The 22594-nt window shown below is 40.3% G+C and overlaps 3 protein-coding genes and 1 long non-coding RNA gene across 4 annotated transcripts; 3 read left to right on the top strand and 1 right to left on the bottom strand.

Moving 5' to 3' along the window:
• Positions 1-3310: 3310 nt before the first annotated feature.
• Positions 3311-6606, top strand: LOC117771955 (peptidyl-prolyl cis-trans isomerase-like). The gene is made up of 5 exons (XM_034602882.1): positions 3311-3492; positions 4634-4664; positions 5750-5838; positions 5927-6099; positions 6193-6606. Exons 1-5 carry the CDS (start codon positions 3424-3426, stop codon positions 6326-6328), a joined length of 498 nt encoding a protein of 165 aa, XP_034458773.1. The 5' UTR covers positions 3311-3423; the 3' UTR covers positions 6329-6606.
• Positions 6607-8942: 2336 nt separating this feature from the next.
• On the top strand, positions 8943-12441 carry LOC117771958 (peptidyl-prolyl cis-trans isomerase-like). The gene is made up of 5 exons (XM_034602884.1): positions 8943-9116; positions 11076-11106; positions 11621-11709; positions 11791-11963; positions 12056-12441. The coding sequence occupies exons 1-5, from the start codon at positions 9048-9050 to the stop codon at positions 12186-12188; spliced, it is 495 nt and encodes a 164-aa protein (XP_034458775.1). The 5' UTR covers positions 8943-9047; the 3' UTR covers positions 12189-12441.
• Positions 12442-12582: 141 nt separating this feature from the next.
• LOC117771973 lies at positions 12583-20916 on the bottom strand. Its single transcript, XR_004615683.1, has 3 exons — positions 20789-20916; positions 12798-12800; positions 12583-12598 (listed from the first exon to the last, which is right to left on the bottom strand). It is a non-coding gene; the product is annotated as an uncharacterized LOC117771973 (long non-coding RNA).
• LOC117771957 (peptidyl-prolyl cis-trans isomerase-like) lies at positions 15541-18814 on the top strand. Its single transcript, XM_034602883.1, has 5 exons — positions 15541-15708; positions 17181-17211; positions 17982-18070; positions 18152-18324; positions 18435-18814. Exons 1-5 carry the CDS (start codon positions 15640-15642, stop codon positions 18565-18567), a joined length of 495 nt encoding a protein of 164 aa, XP_034458774.1. The 5' UTR covers positions 15541-15639; the 3' UTR covers positions 18568-18814.
• Positions 20917-22594: the final 1678 nt, after the last annotated feature.

The following is a 22594-nucleotide window of genomic DNA, read 5'->3' as shown; positions in this document are numbered from 1 at the left end:
CCAAACCACAAGGAAACGACAAAAGCATATTTCCGCACCGGACAGCGCCCATGCAGCCACAATTCATCACACAACACAACACATCCAAAAGCAGAATAAAAAGAAGTGCATTCGTGCCATATGCATAACAAGACAACTGTGCAATTCTGATAATGTTTCATTTGAAAAAGGCCCTCCCAAAATCAGAAATTACATTTAAGAATATCCAAAGTACAGCCACAATGACAACTGTGCGCACCCGCTTAAAATTGGATATATAACATTCACCGCTGATTTTATACAGGCACACTGTGATGCCTTGTCTACAATGTTACAGAATAAATGTCGATCACAGCCTCAGATACATAAAAAATATCCACAGTGCGGCCACAAGCAGATACGGTACAATCGCTGCATGAGAACACAGCCTGGGATCGGGAGCGAGCTGCTATATGGTTATTTATTTTTAAGTACTAGTCTTTATTATTTACATATTTATTATTAAAAAATGGGGGTTGACTGGGGCTGCATAGATTTGTGACATGGCTAACTCTCTCATGACAGTGGCTTAGCAGCAACGTAGAAACATGACTGGAGCCAAGAATGATGAGAGGGTGTTTCTCCTCAACCTCAAGATGCTGCAGCTGACCACCTACACTCAGGAGTCCTCTGTCATCAAGGACAGAGCTGAGCTTCCTCAGGGGACTGTTTTTGGGAATCAAATACAATTTTATTTGTATAGCCCATATTCACAAATCACAATTTGTCTCATAGGGCTTTAACAAGGTGGGACATCCTCTGCCCTTAACCCTCAACAAGAGTAAGGAAAAACGACAAAAAAAAACCTTTTAACAGGGTAAAAAGAAGGTAGAAACCTCGGAGAGAGCCACATGTGAGGGATCCCTCTCCCAGGACGGACAGAAGTGCAATAGATGCCACGTGTAATGGAGAACATCAGCAAAATATGAGTATTACTGCAGTTTGTAGCATAATGGAAGGTGGATTATTGACAGTAATGGTAGAGTACCTGAGTAGACATATTGTATATCAAGCAGTCTTTTTGTAATCATAGTCCACGATCAGCAGCCACCACGATCAGGATCCACTTGATGACTTCCCCTTTCTCCAAACAAAGACTCCTCACCTTCCCTTTCTAAAAATATAACAATATACACCTTACTTGTGACAGTGTATCAGCTGTAAGGCTTTGAACAGTGATGCCAATTATGTTATTCCCCTTAGAATTAAAGGACGGGACAAGGGAGGCTCTAAAACGGTGGTTGCCACGTGGAAAACGCTCCAAAGCAATGTGTACCAGTGCCTCTGTGGGAGTTTGGGGCATCAAACCTCTATATCAGACTCTGGATTGGTCAGCCAGTTGGTGTCTGAGCATTGAGGTACAGCTGGTGGCACCAGCAGGGTCCTGAACAGTGTGGACATAAGGCCACTGCTCAGGACGTGTGGGTGTCCTTATCTTTTCCACCTTTTTTCTGAAGTACACATAAAAACTGGCAGGACAGCAGCACCTACCTCAAGCCTGGGAACAGCATGAACCAACATGGGGGCTAACTTAGCTTTTCCATGATGAAATCAACCTGGCTACTTCCTTGAACATCTATCCCCTTCAGATATGCCACAGCTGCAATGGCTTTTATGTGATAAGATAAGATAAGATAAGAAGTCCTTTATTAATCCCGCAATGGGGAAATTTGCAATGTTACAGCAGCAGAAGACATCACACAAGTAGCACGCAGTAGTTGGGTGAAGGAATATAAAGAAATAGAAATATACAACAATATATAGAAAAAATATAAATGTGATTAAACCGGTATATACAGTGTAGAGAGGGAGGCTGTGGTGTATTATTTAGGGGTTTCGGACTGATCGCCAGATCTTGCAGTGAATCTCCATTCCCGTAGGAGCCACACAACCGAGTGGGTTGAATAGGTTATACAAGCACTGGTCTTTAAGTGAAAGGTGTGTATTGCTGTTCAGAACTGGTGTGCAGATGCAGGGTAGTCTTTCCATACTGATTTCAGCGGATTGAAACTACTAGCCACACAACAGATAGTAGTGAATGGGCCTATTTTCAAGGTGTGCATGTTTAAACTTGCAGCCACTTCCTGGAACCAACAGGCGTTTCTTGATGACTGTTTATAGAGGGTATACAGTTTTGAGATAAAAAACCTCCAAGTGGTTACACCTGCTTATGGGATTTATTGAGAGTGAATTCATGTCAACGAGACAGTGCATAGACTGAACTTTGGGGGAATCTTGCTTGCCTTTAGTAACAAGTCGGTAGACTCTGCCAGTTTTTGCAAAAATGAGTCCTGCATGTCTTTTCCTCAAACTTCTGTACGTCCATTCAGCAGCCATGCCTCCTGAATACTCAACAATATCCCAAAACACACTGTTCACTTCCCTTGTTCCTGACACGGTGCAGTGTTGTCGTCATTTGTATTTGTTTGTTTGTATTAAAAATACCATGGCCCCACCAAATATGTGAAGAGAAGGTCAAGAGGTGACGTAATGTGAAAAATAATGTGATTTGGGGCATGCGTGGATGACCACAGCGTGTCAGAGCTCCCCCGGAACATCTAAAAATAGGCTTTGAGGGGAGCTGATGTCCTTTTCAGGGATCTCCCGTGTAACTCACACGATGGATTCAGTCTATTAAAATGGAACATGTGGCGGTTTTAAAGAACACAAAAAGGCAGGGGTGGAAGAAGTATTCAGATCTTTCACTAAAGTAGCACCTAAGTGATAAATGATGAATTAAAAATTATGCTTGAGATACTCTCTTTTCTTTTCTTTTCTTTTCAACATTCTATTGCGATGATTAATGTTATTTTTGTAATATTATAAATATTGTTATTATTATTATTTATTTATTCTCATTAATATTATTATTTCTCTCAATTAAACATTTTTCTATGTTATGAATTCTAATTCTGGGGCCAGATAATTTGCATGTATGAATTTTATCTGGGGGAAAAAGTACAAAAAAAGAAAAAGGGCAATAATATATTAAATGTACTGTAAGTATCAGATTCTGCAGAAAACTGTGTTCTGTCAATAATATATTATCAGTGGATCATTAATGATGCATTCATGTGTAGTTGTGAGCATATCTCTAATCACTGTGGTGCATTTAGACAGATACTTCCACATCAAACAAATACCCCCACCAAAGTGTCACTTTGCTGCGTTCGCAAATAGAAACCCATCTCCCTGTCCGACCAATCATCGCACACCTCAGTCCGTGTTCATTCCTATTGGTCCACTTCGGCGCCGTTGAGCAGTGCGGGGGCTGTGATTGGCTGTCGGCAGCGTTGGCATCAGCGTGTTGTCAGAGCCACATAAACAGATCCAGTGCGTCTGACGGCTTGATTCATTCACCTGCGGCTTCTACACTAAAACCAGCACAGAGGCGCGTTTGTAAATATGGGAAACCCCAGAGTTTTCTTTGACATCGCTGTGGATGGCGCTAACATCGGCAGGATCAAAATGGAGGTAAGAGAAATCCCACATTAACTATTGATAGTCGATCTCGACTGTGCGCAATTTAGGGTTTAAATTCGGCTTTGGCATCTTTGTTGGATTTGGGCTGAAGCTGAGAGAGACATGTTCTCAGCTGCAGCCTTTAGACCTGGGCAGATGTGGTCATGGATTTGAATAGGCCTCAATCTTTGTTTTCTCAGGTTATAATATGTCAATAAATACAGACAAGATCATCAGAAGTAAATCATGCACACATCCAAGAAAATTGTCCTGCTCCAACGGGAACGCCCATCATCATCTTCATCATCTGCATCAGCATCATCAGCATCATCATCATCACCACCATCAGCATCCTCATCATCATCATCATCACCACCATCAGCATCAGCATCATCCTCATCATCCTCATCATCCTCATCATCATCATGGCATTTGTTTAGGTCAGGCTGTGACTCAATGGAGCGATGCAGCTTGTCTTCTATATGAGCACAGTTAGAAATTAAATAATTAGTAGTTTCATCAATTAATCAATGGATAGAAACTATTCCATTGATTACTATTATGATCATTTTAAGAACATATATTAAGTAAAAATACCAAATGATCTGTTATCAGTTATTTACAATGTGATAATATCCTGCGGCATATATATATATATATATATATATGGAACAATTATGAAGTCTATAAAATGAAAATAAGTATAGAAATAAAAATAGAAACTATGATAGAGCACTTACACTACACGATAAGCAATAAACAAACAGCATCTATACAACCAGTTGAAGGAAAGTTAGATAAATATATTACTTATAAAAGTAATATGCTGTAACAGAATACTTACAGATTGGTGTATAAAATAACGACGCATTTGTATGTAATAGAAATGTAATGTAGTTAAGGCAGCTGATTTTTCTGCTTCACGTATGAAGCTGTTCTTAGTGATGTCCGCTCAGATAAAAAACGCCTCTTGGCCCATGTTGTTGTTGCAGTTGTCACATTTGAGGCTTCAGGTATTCTCTGCCTTTCCTTTACAAAGATTCAGTTTTCATCATAGTAGATATGAGTTTCTCACTGTTCCTCCTTGTCTGTGTGTATTATGTGCCAAACTGTGGCATGTTTCACTCATGTAAAAAATCCCTGTGTCTTGCAGCTCCGGGCTGATGTGGTCCCAAAGACGGCAGGTGGGTGAGACAGAGAAAAGCCTTCAGAGTTACTGCACACAGCATCAGGCTCAGGCTTGTTGTCCACATCCAACACACATCTGTATATGGCTGAAAAAACAAGGCCTCCCCATTTAGCTGAGCATTTATCCTTCATTTGGGATCTGAGGCTAACGCCGGCTCATGCACGGATCGAAATAATCTGAATATAGTCAAATGTGAGGGTAAAACAGTGACCGAAGCAGACGTGCAACTGAGTGCTACCACTGCTAGGAGTGATAATAACACTAAAAAAGAAGAGAAAGATGTCTGCAAGTGGTTAAACAGCAAGAAAACCTGCACAATGCTTTACTGAGTCCCTGTGATTCTGCCCCACAAAGGCCAATGTTAGTCACATGGCCTCATTTATTCTCAGTGGGTGCCAAAAAAAGAACTTTGCCTCCATGGAAATGAGGTTAGGGTCTTTATTCTTTATTTAGTTTATCTTAGATTTCTGTAATTCACTCTTAACAGTTTTATCATGAGTGATTTTAACTTGACCTGTGTCCCTTGTGTGGAGCGTTTCAGGTTTTGATGTAACTCTATGCACACAGTAGTGTGTTGGTTCTGCTTTTTAGAGCTGTACAAGTGTTAAAAGTCTGGTAAACATTCTCAATAAGCTGCGTCATTACCCAGCTTTTAGAACAGTTTTGGCTCTTTCACATTTGTGTATTTGTCTTTTTGTATGTGCTCTTCTAACTCTTATTTGTGTGCAGTTTTGTTATGCTATCACTCACAATAACACTCAAGCAACTTCAACATTAATTGTTGCTTATTCAATCGTGAATATTTGATTTTATGTTGACATTTTTAATACAATATCAATCCAAGTTCCCAGGACCTTCCAGGCCCCATCATTTTCAGTTTTTTCCCACAATTTATTTTTGTTTTAAAGATCCTTAATTTGACAAAACACAGATTTATTGTATCTGACAATGAAATGTGTCTGCTTCCTGTGTCAGCCGCAAGGAGAAAAGAAAATATGAGGCAACCAGTATGAGGCTGTAATGTATTCATTTTGTGTATATATATGTTTACTAGAGGATTGACAGTGTCTTTTTCTACAGAAAACTTCCGTGCGTTGTGCACTGGAGAGAAAGGTTTTGGCTACAAGGGCTCCTCGTTTCACCGTGTCATCCCTAAATTCATGTGCCAGGTACAGTTATGAGATTATTGCAGTTTTTTTCAAGTTCAGATCGAATCTTAGCAGAGTTATGACGGCTGTTGTCAACTTTGTTTTACAGGGTGGAGACTTTACCAACCACAATGGAACTGGAGGCAAATCCATCTACGGAGAGAAGTTTGCTGATGAGAACTTCCAGTTGAAACACACAGGTATAGGGACACTGTCGATGGCTAACGCTGGGCCCAACACCAACGGGTCCCAGTTTTTCATCTGCACAGCGTCAACTGACTGGTGAGCTCCACTGGGACACGTGCACTCCTGCATTTAGGTGAAAACAAGCCGTTTTGCTGGTCATGAATACTAATCGTCTCCTCTCGTCCTCAGGCTGAACGGGAAGCATGTGGTGTTTGGCAACGTCGTGGAGGGAATGGATGTTGTCAAGGCAATGGACAAGCACGGCACAAAGAGCGGTACTCCTAAAGCCAAGGTTGTTATTGCCGACTGTGGCCAACTAAATTAGTCCATCTCACTCAGTTCCTTTGTGTCAGTCTGCTCTCCTGTCAGACGTATCCTTATCATTCACATCCCAGTTAGTCTTTGAGATGGTCTATATCTGCAGTATGAGTAGAAAAAACACTAAAAATGTTTGTCCAATATTCACTGTATCATATTTTGTACCTTCCAGTTTGTCTGTCAGCACCACATTTGTTAACAAGATCTAACTTAGATTGATGATGATGATGATGATGGATGATGAAGATGATGATGATGGTGTAAATAAAGCAATTTCACGTCTGACTTTGTGTGTGTCCTCTCATTCGGTTTTTAAGCGTTTGTTGGAAAACTCCAGCTGTGTATTTGTGTATTTTCTCCTGTATGTATGTATCTAGCCGTAAGGGACGTTTTCGCCACAACAAGAGAATTGGATTAAAGCCTAAGAATATTTATTTAAGTGTTGTAATGACATGGTGATACTTTTTTATTGTTGTAGTTATATATTTTAACACTAGAGGTGAGTATAGGCTTGAACTTATCAGGTAGGAGTGTGTGAGTGTTCGCTGTGGTGATTTATTCTTATGCCAGCGTGTGCTCTGAGCCGTATGAACTGATCTGAACAGACCCAGTGCCTCTCACGAGTTGTCAGGAATCACTCAAGTTTGGCTTTTACCATCACAGAGGCGTGTTTGTAAATAAACCCCAGAGTTGTTGTTTTTACATCACTGTTGGTGGCGCTTCTGCTGGCAGGATTGTGATGGAGGTCAAATAAATCACATAATATTGTCTTTTAACTTGGACAATGCACAATTTGAGGTTTAAAGTCGGCTTTGATATCTTTCTAGGATTTGTTTCTTTGCTGTATATTTTTCCCTTTATTTAAAGAAACATGAACATACAAACAAATAAAGACTCACAAAGCATGTAAAGCAGGGGTCATTTGGTACCGGGCCGCACAGAAAGAATAAACAACTTACATTATTTCTGTTTTATTTATTATCTGATTCTGAACGGTGTTTTATTTTGAAAAATGACCGGATCCTCTCCATTATGACTCATGCTTTACTCATGTCAAGACGCTTGTCTCGGTCACGTGACTTTTTCGCTAAACACAAACCCACACGGTAGCAAAAATGAGCAAAAAACAAACGCCTCTGGGAAGTTTTTTTGCGATGGGGAAAAGGCAAAGTGAGGCTCCGTAGCCACACCTTAAAGGCCGGTCCGTGAAAATATTGTCTGACATCCAACCGGTCCGTGGCGCAAAAAAGGTTGAAGACCGCTGATGTAAAGTACACACAGCAAATTTATGTTAAATTGTGATGGTCTTTAGTTTTTGTTGTGGAAGAGCCTTGGCGTGGTCTGGAATATTGGATGAAACAGGATATACTTCATAACTGGACTGTGAATGGCCAAATGAAACACAACTTCATATCACTAATTAAGAGTCTCGACCTGAACACATCTACATTCAAATATTTAGTCACAGTGCCACCTGGTGGCTAGGGAAAGGACAGACGTCTTCTTTCTAACAGATTGATCGTATCCACTTAAAGTTTGGTCAGAAAAGCCTTAAGACCTTAGTGATGCTTTAATGTGAGTTTTCACGAAATGTTGTTAATATGATAGCATGGTAAATTGTGGTTATTCGTCATGAATATTTAAAGTATTGTAAGTAGACCAAATTTTACAGGTAGGACCGGCAACAGGAAATTATACGCTGTGTATTTTTACCTCTTACCTCTATTCAGATCTTGCTCAAATTTAGCCAGATAACGGTCAAGACCTGAATGACGGAATATTGTGAAGTTTTCTTGGACAAAAAAGTGTTGTAACTCAGCCCCACACCATCGGCCCAGGCCTAATGAAATCTACTGGCACATGCTGTTGCTGCTATTGTCACATTTGAGGCTTCAGGTATTCTCATATGTTCATATTCTCATATGTTCATATTCTCATATGTCCGTGACGAGGAATATCCACATGGAGGAAGGAATGGAGAAGTCTGCTTCATTATCAGTGATGTTGGCTGATTAGCCAACATCACTGATAATGAAGCAGACTAAAAATATTCTCACTGTCTTATGATAATCTGATATTAATGTGACAGTTTGCTCCTCACAGATACAGCCAGTAGAAATGACCTCATACTTTTATACTTTAAAACATCACAGGTTTAATGACTACTAAAACTTTTACTAAAGTTGATTTTAACAGTAGTGTCTGTACTTCTACTTGAGTAAAGAATATGTGTGCTTTTTCCTCCTCTGGTTAAAGTTGTTTTAAAAAGCATACTGTGAGTGCAGCTGGACTGTGATCTCCTTTAGGCTTCATCCTCTTTGACCTCATGACCTTTCCTTCGAGGGTAATTCCTTTCAATTCAATTTTATTTGTATAGCGCCGAATCATAATGTACATTATTTCAAGGCACTTTACATAGAAGGTCAAGAATAGGTTAGGGAATAGTGTTGAGGACAGGAGATTTCTACCGCAGCCTTTTCTCTCTTGCCGTAGCTCCGCCCTTGCAGGCTGTCCTGAAACCGGTTCTACAGAGCAACCCACACCTCATCGCACATGTTCATTCCTATTGGTCCAATATTGAGCCTTTGAGGAGGACGGGGGCTGTGATTGGCTGTTGTCAGCTCTTACTTCAGCTTGCCCTGAGAGCCAGTGAGTCTGACAAGTTGACAGGATTCACTTCAAGTTCAACTTGTACATTGTAACCAACACGGGGCAGGTTTGTGAAAATGGCACTTCCCAGAGTTTTCTTTGACATCACTATTGATGGCGCTGCTGCTCGCAGGATTGTAATGGAGGTAAGATAAATCAATCACTGACTATATATATTTAATATTGACTATGCATAATTTAACTTTTAAAGTTGGATTTATAAACAGGCTGTAGGTGTGACTGTTCTCAGGTGAAACTTTAATGTTAAAAACAGGTTTATAGACAGATACTGGCAAATGACAAGGACCCTATTGTTTTTGCTGTGATTCTTCTTCTTCTTCTTCTTATAAATGAATTGCCTTTTGCGGGGTACTAAACATAATCGAAGACTCACCAAATTTCACAAACGCGTCAGGTCAGGTGTAAATTTACATGTTTTGATGTGGCCAGGAACATGCGTCTAAAAACTAGTCAATAGAGCCCCCTACACATGTTCACAAGTGTCTTCTTTTTCGTATATATATACTGTATATATATATATACTTGTTTTTAAACTTTGTGTGTAGAATTGCGTTGATTGATTGTTTTATTTATATTGTATGTAGGACCTGCCACTGAGGAGTTGCACAAAATTTCAGCTATGTGATGATAATAAAAGCATTCTGTTCTATTCTATGATACAAGTGTCCCAAACTACTGACTATTAGGGCTGCACGATATTAGGAAAACATGCGATATAAGATAATGTTGTTGAACATTGCAGTGACGATATGACTTGTGATAAATAAACATAAACAGTCCCTGGCTAAGGACGCAGAGGTCACGGAAGGCTACACATCCGGGAGAAGTCGGGGCAGACACCAGGGAGCCATGCACAGTTTACAGTTTTTAGCGACTCTGTCAGTAATTTCTCGCTCCTCGCTCATTCTGTTCGGTTCTGTGCCAACCGTGTCGAGCCAAACCAAGCGCGCCGCCATCTCCTGCAGCTCTACATACATTTACTCAGTTTATAAAGTCTGTTGTTTTTACTCGGACTGAGTTTACACATATGTCCGATCACACTGTTTGTGAGTGTGTGTGTGTGGGAGAGAGAGGAAGAGCGAGAGAGAGAGAGGAAAAGAGCAAGCGGGACGGCTGATGAATGCGCTGCTCTGAAGAAAGATTTAACTCATTAATAAAAGAATCGATCATTATGTGATGATCAGTGTTGACATTGTGGCGACAAACAAATCAACTTTCAAACTGTAGCGAGTCAGAGACGTCAGCTGAGAGAGAGAGAGAGAGAGAGAGAGAGAGCAGCAGCAGTCAGTGTGTGTGTGTGTGCGCGCTGTTACTTTTCCCTCAGGTTCTGGGATCATAAATAAGCTTCACAATTCTTTTATATAATCAACTGCTCATAGTGATGACTTTAGAATATGGTGATCACTCACAGGATGTGCACTCAGCTTAAGTTTCCGGGAGTGTGCCTGTGCCAGTGCAGGAAGGTTCCGAACGGGGGAAACCACTGATGGCTGTGACGTGTTTCCTGGGGCGGCCAATAGGGTGGCCAAGATTCAGCGTGCAGTGGCAGCCACCTTCGGCCACCCCCCAGCTCCGCCACTGCCCAATTCATTGTAAATTTTGACACGAGAGTCAAAAGGAGTGGTAGATGCCATAGAATGAAACTACTGAGTTTGTAGACCTTAATGATGTGCCTGATGTTTTATTGAAAATAGGATATATGAGATACTTATTCACAAAGGTGAAAATCATAAACAAGTAGTTATAATCATACACAATGAGAAACTGAAAAAACTACCAGCTAAGTATATGACATATAAAAGTAAAATACATATATAATACTATAGGTGCATGGTATTATAAGCATTGGTTTTAATACCAATATAACATAGTTGAGGCAGCTGATTTGTGTTATTCACGTCTGACGCTGTGCTTAGTGTTGTCAGCTGTGATAAAAATGCCTCTTGGCCCATGTTGTTGCTTTAGGTATTCTGGGTCTGTCCTTTACAAAGCTTTAGTTTTCAGAGTATCTCACCGTTCCTCCTTGACTGTGTGTATTATGTGTCAAACTGTTCACTCATGTAAAAAATCCCTGTGTCTTGCAGCTGCGGGCTGATGTGGTCCCAAAGACGGCAGGTGGGTGAGACAGAGAAAAACCTTCAGAGTTACTGCACACAGCATCAGGCTCAGGCTTGTTTGTACACTCAGATAATTGTGTTTGGCTGTTTGGCTGACGCATGGATTAAAAAAACCAGAATATCCGGTCCCAGTGTAAAACATTAACACAAGCAGACATGCAACTGAGTCCCTTTGATGTTATTATGACTTTAAAGACATAGTAGTTTGTGTTTTCTGCTTTTAGGAGCTGAACAAGTGTTGAAAGGCCTGTAAACCTTCTTGAACAGCGTGTATGTCTTTCCAGGGCCTTTTTTTGTTTTAAAGATCATTAACATTGATACTAAAACTTTTGCAAAGACATAACAAAACTCAGATTTACTGCATTGTATCTGACAACAAAATGTGTCTGCTTATTGTTTCCCAAATGTCCTATAAAGAGAACAAGGATATAGGAAAACAATGTTTACAATATTTTGTGCTTGTTTTAGTTGGTATAAATTTACTTGAGGATTGACACTGTCTTTACTTGCAGAAAATTTCCGTGCTTTGTGCACTGGAGAGAAAGGTTTTGGCTACAAGGGATCTTCGTTTCACCGCATCATCCCTGATTTCATGTGCCAGGTACAGTTTAGGCTTAAGCTCAAGTGGAACCTTAATCATGACGGTTGTTGCCACATGTGCTGACTCAACTTTGTTTCACAGGGTGGAGACTTTACCAAGCACAATGGAACTGGAGGCAAATCCATCTACGGAGAGAAGTTTGCTGATGAGAACTTCCAGTTGAAACACACAGGCATAGGGACACTGTCGATGGCTAACGCTGGGCCCAACACCAACGGGTCCCAGTTCTTCCTCTGCACAGATAAAACTCAATGGTGAGCTCCACTGTGACATTAGAACGCCTGCATTTAGGTGAAAACAAGCAGTTTGTTGGTCTCATATATTCATCTTCTCTGCTCATCCTCAGGCTGGATGGGAAGCATGTGGTGTTTGGCAACGTCGTGGAGGGAATGGATGCTGTCAAGGCCATGGAGAAGCACGGCACAAAGAGCGGTACTCCTAAAGCCAAGATTGTCATCGCTGACTGTGGCCAACTATAGTCTAACTCATTCAATTCCTTCATGTCAGTCTGCTCTCCTGTCAGATGTATCCTTATCATCCACATTCAAGTTAGTCTTTGATATGGTGCATATCTACAGTATCAATACAAGAAAAAACTCTAAAAAGAATTGTCCAATATTCACTGTGTCATCTGTCATACCGTCCAGTTTGTCCTTGAAGGGCCACATTTATTCACAAAATCTGACTTGAATTCAGGATGTTGATGATGGAAATAAAGCAACATCGCAGCCTGACGTCATGTGAGTCCTAATTTTAGCATTTGTAAGAGAAATCCAGTTAACTGAGTTACAACGGCACATTTGTGGTATTGTCTCCCACTGCACAGTCCCACGGTCTATTCTAAGTACTTCAGGTGCTGGCATATTAAACTATCACTTAGAGTACGACTCTGGGCTGCTAACACTCACTGTAAAGTTGAAGTGATACAAGAATGTGATTTTGGGGCTAAATTCCAATTTGGACTGGGGGCAATTTTTGCCCGTCCACTCCGCTCTGCATCAGCCAATCGGCTTGTTGCTCCCTCACTGCGAGCTAACCACTCAACTAAATCACGACTGTTTGCTGTCCTGGCTCCTAAATGGTGGAACGAGCTCCCCAATGACAGCAGAAAGTCTACACATCTTCCGCCGCCCAATCGCTCCTTGAGGATCACTTCTGGCGAGGGGGGATCCAACTTGAACACCTGCTTCATGCCGGAAGTCGATCAAACCAGAAAAGGGTGTGCCGTCAGGGCAGAGCTCAGAGGGCAGCTACAACTATATATAGTGTCCCTGCACTCGTGATTGGCTGATTAAGCTGAGTGATCAATAGCTCAAAGCAGTATTATGCCACATTATTAAACACCCAATTGAAAACCAACAACAATATATTGTATGTTGCTATGCTCAAACTCACCACAGAAGTGTGTACAGATAGTGACAACACTGTAATACTATAATCAATAGGCTACATAACAGTGCTGGTTTCCGACTTGGGCTACAACTAGAGAGTGAGTTGTTCAGGGCTACTTAATGACACTTGCTGAATGTAAAGAAGGAAGTCGAAGGAAGAAACTATCATCACGAGCAAGAATCTACTTTCTGACTGCTGATATCACAGGTTTTACCTCCGCATTGATTATAAAAGACAGTGGAGCCCATGCTTGGCCAGGGCCAGGTGTGGTTATTTTAGGGCCCCACATATAAACAAGCAGGGGGCCCCCCGAATCCCAACCCTGAGCCACTTCAGTCCTCAAAGCACTACACAGACGATCCAGACTGGCTGATGAAAACACTTTGAAATCATTATTTGATTGATTGATTTGTTAATTAGTAGAAAATGTATTGTTGATCATAGACTATTTGAAAGTTATTTATCAAGAAAGAAATGCCAAACATTCTGCAAGAAGTTTTCCTGCTTTTCTCTATTTTATAATGTTGTTCATTAATGTATTTGGACAATTAGATGGAGATAAAAACTAATTTAAATGTATCAAACAAGATCCAATTCTGGAGCAACATTATCAATTGGTGTGATAGGGTGAACCCTGTGTCTCGCCCAATGTCAGCGGGGATTGGTTCCAGCCCTGCGACCCTCAAAGGATACTCATGGATGGAAGATCCAGATCTAAATTGTTGTAGTTTAGGCTCTGGCATGTTGTTATTTTGCATTTTATTCACTTAAAAAAAAAATCCATGAAGCAATTAATCAATTAATCATAGAAATAGTCAGCAGATTGATTGATAGACAAAGTCATCAATAGTTACAGCCTTAAATAACATTAACTAGATTTTACTGGTGGCACCAGGAGGCAGTACTGTCCTTAAATTTCATTTTATCAAAACAAGTGGAAATAATTTGCCACTGAGATAATTGAATATGTTTCTAAAGGATCTGATCATGTCAACCCTGCAGTCACCCTCTTGATACTGGAGCAGTGATACTGAGACATTTGGACAGAAGAATTGTAGAAATTTCTTGATACAAGAACAAATGCACCAGAGATGTTTTTAGAGTGCATTAGCAACTAACTGATTATGTTAAATGTTGTTCAGAGTGTTTTTTCCCTTGTAGACGTTACAGTGGCACAATACAATCAGGCTTCATGTCTTAAAGGGATAGTTCACCAAAAAATGAAAATTCACTTATCATCTACTCACCACTATGCCGATGGAGGGGTGGGTGAAGTGTTTGAGTCCACAAAACACTACTGGAGTCTCAGGGGCAAACTTTGTTGCAGCAGAATCCAATACAATTGAAGTCAATGGTGACCTACACTTCAGACCTGATAAAACAACATTAAAAACACAACATACCTTAAACTACTTGTGTGATGTTAAAATATTCAGTCACAATGCCACCTGGTGGCAAGGGAAAGGACAGACACCTCTTCCTCACAGGTTGATCATATCCACAATGTGAGTTTTCACGAAATGTTATTAATATGTTAGCGTGGTAAATTGTGGTTATTCGTCATGAATATTTAAAATATTGTAAGCAGACCAAATTGTACATGTTTGATCCCTGTAGGACTGCAACAGGAAGTTATACGCTGTGTATTTTTACCTCTTACCTCTATTCAGATCTTGCTCAAATTTAGCCAGATAACGGTCAAGACCTGAATGACGGAATATTGTGAAGTTTTCTTGGACAAAAAAGTGTTGTAACTCAGCCCCACACCATCGGCCCAGGCCTAATGAAATCTACTGGCACATGCTGTTGCTGCTATTGTCACATTTGAGGCTTCAGGTATTCTCATATGTTCATATTCTCATATGTTCATATTCTTATATGTCCGTGACGAGGAATATCCACATGGAGGAAAGAGAAGAATCAGCCAACATCACTGATAATGAAGCAGAGCAAAAATATTCTCACTGTCTTATGAATATCTTATCTTTTACTTTTATACTCAGAGCCTGTATTGTTATAATTTTACTTGAGTAAAGAGGTTGAATCAGTACTTACAATTTTACTGAAGTTGATTTTAACAGTAGTGTCTGTACTTCTACTTGAGTAAAGAATGTGTATACTTTTTCCACCTCTGGTTAAAGTTGTTTTAAAAAGCATACTGTGAGTGCAGCTGGACTGTGATCTCCTTTAGGCTTCATCCTCTTTGACCTCATGACCTTTCCTTCGAGTTTAAGGAATAGTGTTGAGGACAGTAGATTTTTTTTTTTTTTACTTTTCCACCACAGCCTTTTCTCTCTTGCCGTAGCTCCGCCCTTGCAGGCTGTCCTGAAACCGGTTCTACAGAGCAACCCACACCTCATCGCACATGTTCATTCCTATTGGTCCAATATTGCGCCATTGAGGAGGACGGGGGCTGTGATTGGCTGTTGTCAGCTCTTACTTCAGCTTGCCCTGAGAGCCAGTGAGTCTGACAAGTTGACAGGATTCACTTCAAGTTCAACTTGTACATTGTAACCAACACGGGGCAGGTTTGTGAAAATGGCACTTCCCAGAGTTTTCTTTGACATCACTATTGATGGCGCTGCTGCTCGCAGGATTGTAATGGAGGTAAGATAAATCAATCACTGACTATATATATTTAATTTTGACTATACATAATTTAACTTTTAAAGTTGGATTTATAAACAGGCTGTAGGTGTGACTGTTCTCAGGTGAAGCTTTAATGTTAAAAACAGGTTTATAGACAGATACTGGCAAATGTTTCTGTGGAGGTGAGGGGGCTGGGAGAGGACCCTCACCTGCTCATAGAGGGTCAATCAGCGCAGGTGAGAGCTGTTAGCTGATTGGTCCTCGTGCTTAAAAGGCAGCTTCTGCGCTGCCTCACGGGGAGGAACGCGGAACTCAGAGACTCGAGGAGACTGAGACACTGGAGAGACGCCCAGACTGAGCTTTTGTTTGATTTCAGTTTATGTTTGGTGCTTTAATAAAAGATGCTTAAAAGCAACCCGTGTGTCTCTGGCTGTGTGTGGGAGAGCCCCGTGGCAAGGTCGATTGCCACGGTTTCCTTTTTATTGAGGCCTGTGGAAAGAATGGTGCGAGGACCCAATTGGTCCCTCAATGCATTTTGTCTTTCTATGCATTTTGAGGCCCGAACAGGCTTGAAAAGTCCCAAAACTTATCAGACACGTCCGGTCTTGTGACATTTTTTTAAACATCTAGGTCTCATGCATGGGCGTGCCGTAATGGTTTGATTACCCTGACAGTTTTAAAGGCAAGTTTTCAGTTTTCCTTCAAGGGCAGGTCCATGGAATTGTTGATGAGACAGGAAGTAGCCTATAACTAGCGTGTGCTTTGTTAAGTCTGCGCCAAACTACACATGTCTCATAAGACAGCTACATGACAATATTAAGACTCAGTCACGGCACCACCTAGTGGCTACGTGAAATGGCGGCTGTTACACTTTGACATCGTTTTCCTAGCCGGTTGATCACATTCAGAAAAGCCTTAAGCTATGAGTGAGAGTCCCTCTCTGAAGACAAAAAAACCTGTTGCGACTCAGCCCCACATCATCAGATATTTCTGAAATTTCCACATCGACTGGCCAAATGTCAGTCTCAGTCATAGCCCCACCTACTGGAAAATACAGGAAATTTTAATGTCTTACTTTGACTTATTTTCCCTTAACGGGTTCTCCAGACCAAATCTGGTTAGAATAGTCCGAAGACCTTGATGATGTGCCTAATGTTTTATTGAAAATAAGTTGAGATACTTATTCACAGAAGGGAAAATCATAAACAAGTAGTTAGAATCATACACAATGAAAAACTGAAATATAAATAAAAGCCAAAGCACCAGTATAACATAGTTGAGGCAGCTGATTTGTGTTATTCACGTCTGACGCTGTGCTTAGTGTTGTCAGCTGTGATTAAAAATGTCTCTTGGCCCATGTTGTTGCTTCAGGTATTCTGGGTCTGTCCTTTACAAAGCTTTAGTTTTCAGAGTATCTCACCGTTCCTCCTTGACTGTGTGTATTATGTGTCAAACTGTTCACTCATGTAAAAAATCCCTGTGTCTTGCAGCTGCGGGCTGATGTGGTCCCAAAGACGGCAGGTGGGTGAGACAGAGAAAAACCTTCAGTTACTGCACACAGCATCAGGCTCAGGCTTGTTGTCCACACCCAAATACTTGTGTTTGGCTGATTTAAACAATGCTGAGCTTTCATTCTTTGTATGGGTTGAGCCTGTGGCTGACGCGTCGATTTAAAAAAAACCGGAATATCTGGTCCCAGAGTCAAATGTGAGGGTAAAACATTGACACAAGCAGACGTGCAACTGAGTGCTACCACTGCTGTGAGTGATAATAACAGCAATAAGGAAGAGACAGCTGCTGGCAAGTGGTTCAAACCTGCACAATACTTTACTGAGTCCAATGTTAGTCACATGGCCTCATTTATTCTCAGTGGGTGGAAAAAAAGAAGTTTGCCTCCATGGAAATGAGGTCGTCAGTCACATTCCCTTTTAGATTTCACTTACAGGTTTTGATGTTATGACTTTAAAAACATAGTAGTTTGTGTTTTCTGCTTTTAGGAGCTGAACAAGTGTTGAAAGGCCTGTAAACCTTCTCGAACAGCGTGTATGTCTTTCCAGGGCCTTTTTTTGTTTTAAAGATCATTAACATTGATACTAAAACTTTTGCAAAGACATAACAAAACTCAGATTTACTGCATTGTATCTGACAACAAAATGTGTCTGCTTCTTTTTTCCCAAATGTCCTATAAAGAGAACAAGGAAATAGGAAAACAATGTTTACAATGTTTTTATTTTGTGCTTGTTTTAGTTGGTATAAGTTTACTTGAGGATTGACAGTGTCTTTACTTACAGAAAATTTCCGTGCTTTGTGCACTGGAGAGAAAGGTTTTGGCTACAAGGGATCTTCGTTTCACCGCATCATCCCTGAATTCATGTGCCAGGTACAGTTTAGGCTTAAGCTCAAGTCGAACCTTAATCATGACGGTTGTTGCCACATGTGCTGACTCAACTTTGTTTCACAGGGTGGAGACTTTACCAAGCACAATGGAACTGGAGGCAAATCCATCTACGGAGAGAAGTTTGCTGATGAGAACTTCAAGTTGAAACACACAAGCATAGGGACACTGTCGATGGCTAACGCTGGGCCCAACACCAACGGGTCCCAGTTCTTCCTCTGCACAGATAAAACTGAATGGTGAGCTCCACTTTGACACATGCACGCCTGCATTTAGGTGAAAACAAGCATTTTTGGCTGGTTTTCAGATTTCTTTTTCTCATATATTCATCTTCTCTGCTCATCCTCAGGCTGGACGGGAAGCATGTGGTGTTTGGCAACGTCGTGGAGGGAATGGATGTTGTCAAGGCAATGGAGAAGCACGGCACAAAGAGTGGTACTCCTAAAGCCAAGGTTGTCATCGCTGACTCTGGCCAACTATAGTCTAACTCACTCAATTCCTTCATGTCAGTCTGCTCTCCTGTCAGATGTATCCACATTCCAATTAGTCTTTGAGATGGTGCATATCTACAATATCAATAGAAGAAAAAAACTCTAAAAATAATAGTCCAATATTCACTCTGTCATCTGTCATACCTTCCATTTTGTCCTTGAAGGGCCACATTTATTAACAAAATCTGACTTGAATTCAGGATGTTGATGATGGAAATAAAGCAACATCGCAGCCTGACTACGTGTGAGTCCTTATTTGGTTTCTAAGCATTTGTAAGTGAAATCCAGTTATGTATTTATGTTTATATCTGTGTAAGGTACGTTTTTGTAAAAACAAATATTAAAATAAAGGTAAATGAAACATTTACAGCCTAGAGATACAGGAAATGAGGTAAAAACAAAAATATTCAACAACTGGCAATTTCCAAGAGATGTGCTCCAGAGAAATTACTATATGATTGATACACAATATAGTTCACACAAAATTAAGTACAATAAATCAGTGAGAAGGTTTTTCTTTAATTTTTGACTTAGTACTGAATTTATCAAAACAAAGTATCAATGCTCAGTGTTCTTCACAGTAAAAACATAGAAACACAGGTCTAAAAAACACACGTGAAGTACACACGTTAAGGCATCAACATCTCCTTTGCCACTTTCTCCTTCAAAGAGAATGATAATAAATAAATTCCTAAGAATTCAAGATTGCCTATAGAAAGGTCGCTGTAAGAAAAAAAGATATTACTATAAACAGGAATTGAGACTAACGAACAACCAATCACAGCACAGTAAAACCACAAATACAAAACACACAGATCTAATACAGCAAAGGTAAAGATGGTGATGGTTAAAGAGGCCCCGTCCAAAAAAGGGATTCCTCTGTGTTGTAACAGTTAAAACATGTGCCAATTGGAAATATCAAGGATCTCATGAAAATACCTGTGATCTAACATCTGAGGTGTCGGGATCTGATCCTTTGGGTCAACTTGGTCCCCAAGTAGCCAGCTATAATGCAGATTGGTATGCATTTAACACACAATGCTAACACTATCCATGTCTGGATTGTTTGCTGCTCTGCTTTGCTTTCCAAGGACATAATGCAAAACAAATGGGAAATTTGCCTTCTTGCCGAGATTGAGCTGATGCGATCAATGTTTAAAGGTTGAATATAAATCACAACCAGGATCAATTAGCTTAACATACCTTAGCATATAGACCTGGAAGCAGGGACAACGATCTAGCCTCGCTATGAACAGTGATTGTGCAGTCATAGCACAGTAAAATAAATAGCAACTAATCTGCTAGGCTTAGGTGAGGGGTTTTCAGCTGCAACATGCAGCTTCACCACTAGATGTCACTAAGTTCTACCCACTGAACCATATTTTTTTTTTTTCTTAAAAACAAGTCATTTAGACACATCAAAAAGTCCAGTGGAGACAGTTTTCCACCAACTCACCAAGTTAGAATTAATTAGCTTGTTAAATAGTAATTTCAGCCAACAATACTGAATAATTACAGCTGCTTTAGTTTTGGTGGGTAAACTCAAGAACCCATTCTTTTAATTATTACTTCAGCATGGGCTTATTTGAGAAGGACTGGATTTCAGAAGTTTGGACAGAGCCAGACCATTTACCCATGCTTCCAGTCTTTATGCTAAGCGAGGCTAATTCCCTCTCCTTTTTGTAACACAGACTTAAGAGTGGTGTCGCTAACTCTGCAGCAAATCACACAATTATCCAACGCGAATTCAAAGTATACCTTTAAATCTCCATTTGTACAGTCTGTATAAATCCACATTATAATTGATGCATTTGAGCGAAGTCGTTCACCCCTTCTCCCAGATGGTGATGTTGAAACAGCATGGACAAAGACCACAAGTCACAACAATATGTTTCAAACATGACACTTGAGGTAATCATTAATAACACGCACAAGAATATTTGAAAAGCTGGTTTAAATTTCAGCATTGGTTCCTCTATTGTTTTTCACTAGCATGAGAACACAATTACCCTCAATTACCACCAAGACGTAAAGGCCGACTTTGTAATTCAGCACTGAGCACTGTGCACTCTCCTGTTATCCAGGCAGTTGGTAGCTTTTACAATGGCACATTTGTGGTATTGTCTCCCACTGCACAGTGCCACTGTCTATTCTAAATACTTCAGATGCTGGCATATTAAAAACACTTACAGTACGACTCTGGGCAGCTGACACTCACTGTAAAGTTGAAGTGATACAAGAATGTGATATTGGGTCTAAAGCCCCATTTGGACTGGATTCATTTTAGGGGAGTTGTGGTGGTTATAAACCCATTTGGTGTGCATGTGGGACATTTTTCACCCCCACTCAGAGATCATTATTAGCTCTTCGCAATTCCTGTTTGTAATGTATCTATAGATGTATAGACAACTATCACTGAATTATTTGCATAAAGAAAAGTTATAATGCTTGGGCAAGTTCAGAAGTGTCTTTTTCTGTCTTCCAAGCTGATTTATGGGCTTTTCCTCAGAACAGACATGATGATAGCCTCAGGGAGTGAAAGTCTGCACAGTGAATATTTCATTCGTCATCTCCCCTTTATTGGTAATCCTGTCCAAATGGGTGTAAGTCTGTAGTCTACTGGTGGAATTTCAGATCCTCTCACACAAGATATCCAATAAAAAAAGACTGGATTGAAACAATTAACAGAACTTATTAAACACCCAATTGAAAACCAACAACATATTATATTGTATGTTGCTATGCTCAAACTCACCACAGAAGTGTGTACAGATAGTGACAACACTGTAATACTATAATCAATAGGCTACATAACAGTGCTGGTTTCCGACTTGGGCTACAACTAGAGAGTGAGTTGTTCAGGGCTACTTAATGACACTTGCTGAATGTAAAGAAGGAAGCAGAAAGAAGAAACTTTCATCACCGAGCAAGAATCTACTTTCTGACTGCTGATATCACAGGTTTTACCTCCGCATTGATTATAAAAGACAGTGGAGCCCATGCTTAGCCAGGGCCAGGAGTGGTTATTTTAGGGCCCCACATAAAAACAAGCAGGGGGCCCCCCGAATCCCAACCCTGAGCCACTTCAGTCCTCAAAGTACTATACAGAAGATCCAGACTGGCTGATAAAAACATTCTGAAATAATTATTTGATTGATTGATTTGTTTATTAATAGAAAATGTATTGTTGACTATTTGAAAGTTATTTATCAAGAAAGAAATGCAGGAAGTTTTCCTGCAGAATGTTACAGTGGCACAATACAATCAGGCTTCATGTCTTAATAAGTTTCAGTGGAATGGTCTGAAGTTTGATTACAAAGTAGAGGGAGTGGACTGTACATTCGTACATGGTTTTCAAACCTTTTTTCTCATGTACAAATTCTAGCCAACTTGACTGGGGCTGCTCATCACAGGTTTGATGTGTCTTTGAGCTGTAAGCACACACTCTTTAGAGAGTATCGGTGGTCTATTATTATTTCATTTTTTGATCATTTTGGAGCATCTCTTACTTTGAAAGTGCACAGAAAGGGAGGACATGAGACGAATGTGCCTGGCTGGATTCACATTGGTTTGTGTGTTACACCCCTGTAATGCCCAGGTCATTTTTTAATAGCTTTTAGAGGCTTTCAGGTTTTAGAGATTCTGAAGTTTTTAAATCAGTTTATAAAAGATCATGTGACCGTTCAGATTTATCTTGTGAGAGTTCCTGTCCTCTTTGTATGATTTCATATATCTGTCCTGGAAGAATGAGTCCTTCCCTGTTGCTCTTCTGAGATTTTTTCCCCTAAAAAACAAATGTAGTTTTCCTTATGCAGCTCTGGAGTCTCGGCATGGTCACAGCAGAACGCATTACAGCTGAATTCATGAGAATGTGTAGTTCTAGAGGCTTGATTGTGTAGTGACTATTTGTGGAGCTTGAAGTTAATAACGGCTAACATTAGGACACTCGACTGACCCAAAAATGAAAAAACATACAAAAAGAAAACAAACATCTCCAGACCAAAGGTGGTGACGCACA

This window comes from Hippoglossus hippoglossus, chromosome 12 (genome assembly GCF_009819705.1).
Source record: "Hippoglossus hippoglossus isolate fHipHip1 chromosome 12, fHipHip1.pri, whole genome shotgun sequence".
Lineage (NCBI taxonomy): Eukaryota > Metazoa > Chordata > Actinopteri > Pleuronectiformes > Pleuronectidae > Hippoglossus > Hippoglossus hippoglossus.
The sequence above is the reverse complement of the archived record's forward strand: the minus strand, read 5'-3'. Positions and strand labels throughout refer to the sequence as shown.

What these genes read in the sequence shown, in the direction of transcription:
- LOC117771955 (XM_034602882.1), top strand. Translation starts at nt 3,424, where the DNA reads ATGGGAAACCCCAGAGTTTTCTTTGACATCGCTGTGGATGGCGCTAAC. An exon ending in TGTGGTCCCAAAGACGGCAG is followed by an intron (nt 4,665 to 5,749) that starts GTGGGTGAGACA and finishes CTTTTTCTACAG; the next exon opens with AAAACTTCCGTGCGTTGTGC. An exon ending in TCCCTAAATTCATGTGCCAG is followed by an intron (nt 5,839 to 5,926) that starts GTACAGTTATGA and finishes TTTGTTTTACAG; the next exon opens with GGTGGAGACTTTACCAACCA.
- LOC117771958 (XM_034602884.1), top strand. Translation starts at nt 9,048, where the DNA reads ATGGCACTTCCCAGAGTTTTCTTTGACATCACTATTGATGGCGCTGCT. An exon ending in TCCCTGATTTCATGTGCCAG is followed by an intron (nt 11,710 to 11,790) that starts GTACAGTTTAGG and finishes TTTGTTTCACAG; the next exon opens with GGTGGAGACTTTACCAAGCA. An exon ending in TGCACAGATAAAACTCAATG is followed by an intron (nt 11,964 to 12,055) that starts GTGAGCTCCACT and finishes GCTCATCCTCAG; the next exon opens with GCTGGATGGGAAGCATGTGG.
- LOC117771957 (XM_034602883.1), top strand. Translation starts at nt 15,640, where the DNA reads ATGGCACTTCCCAGAGTTTTCTTTGACATCACTATTGATGGCGCTGCT. An exon ending in CTCGCAGGATTGTAATGGAG is followed by an intron (nt 15,709 to 17,180) that starts GTAAGATAAATC and finishes TGTGTCTTGCAG; the next exon opens with CTGCGGGCTGATGTGGTCCC. An exon ending in TCCCTGAATTCATGTGCCAG is followed by an intron (nt 18,071 to 18,151) that starts GTACAGTTTAGG and finishes TTTGTTTCACAG; the next exon opens with GGTGGAGACTTTACCAAGCA.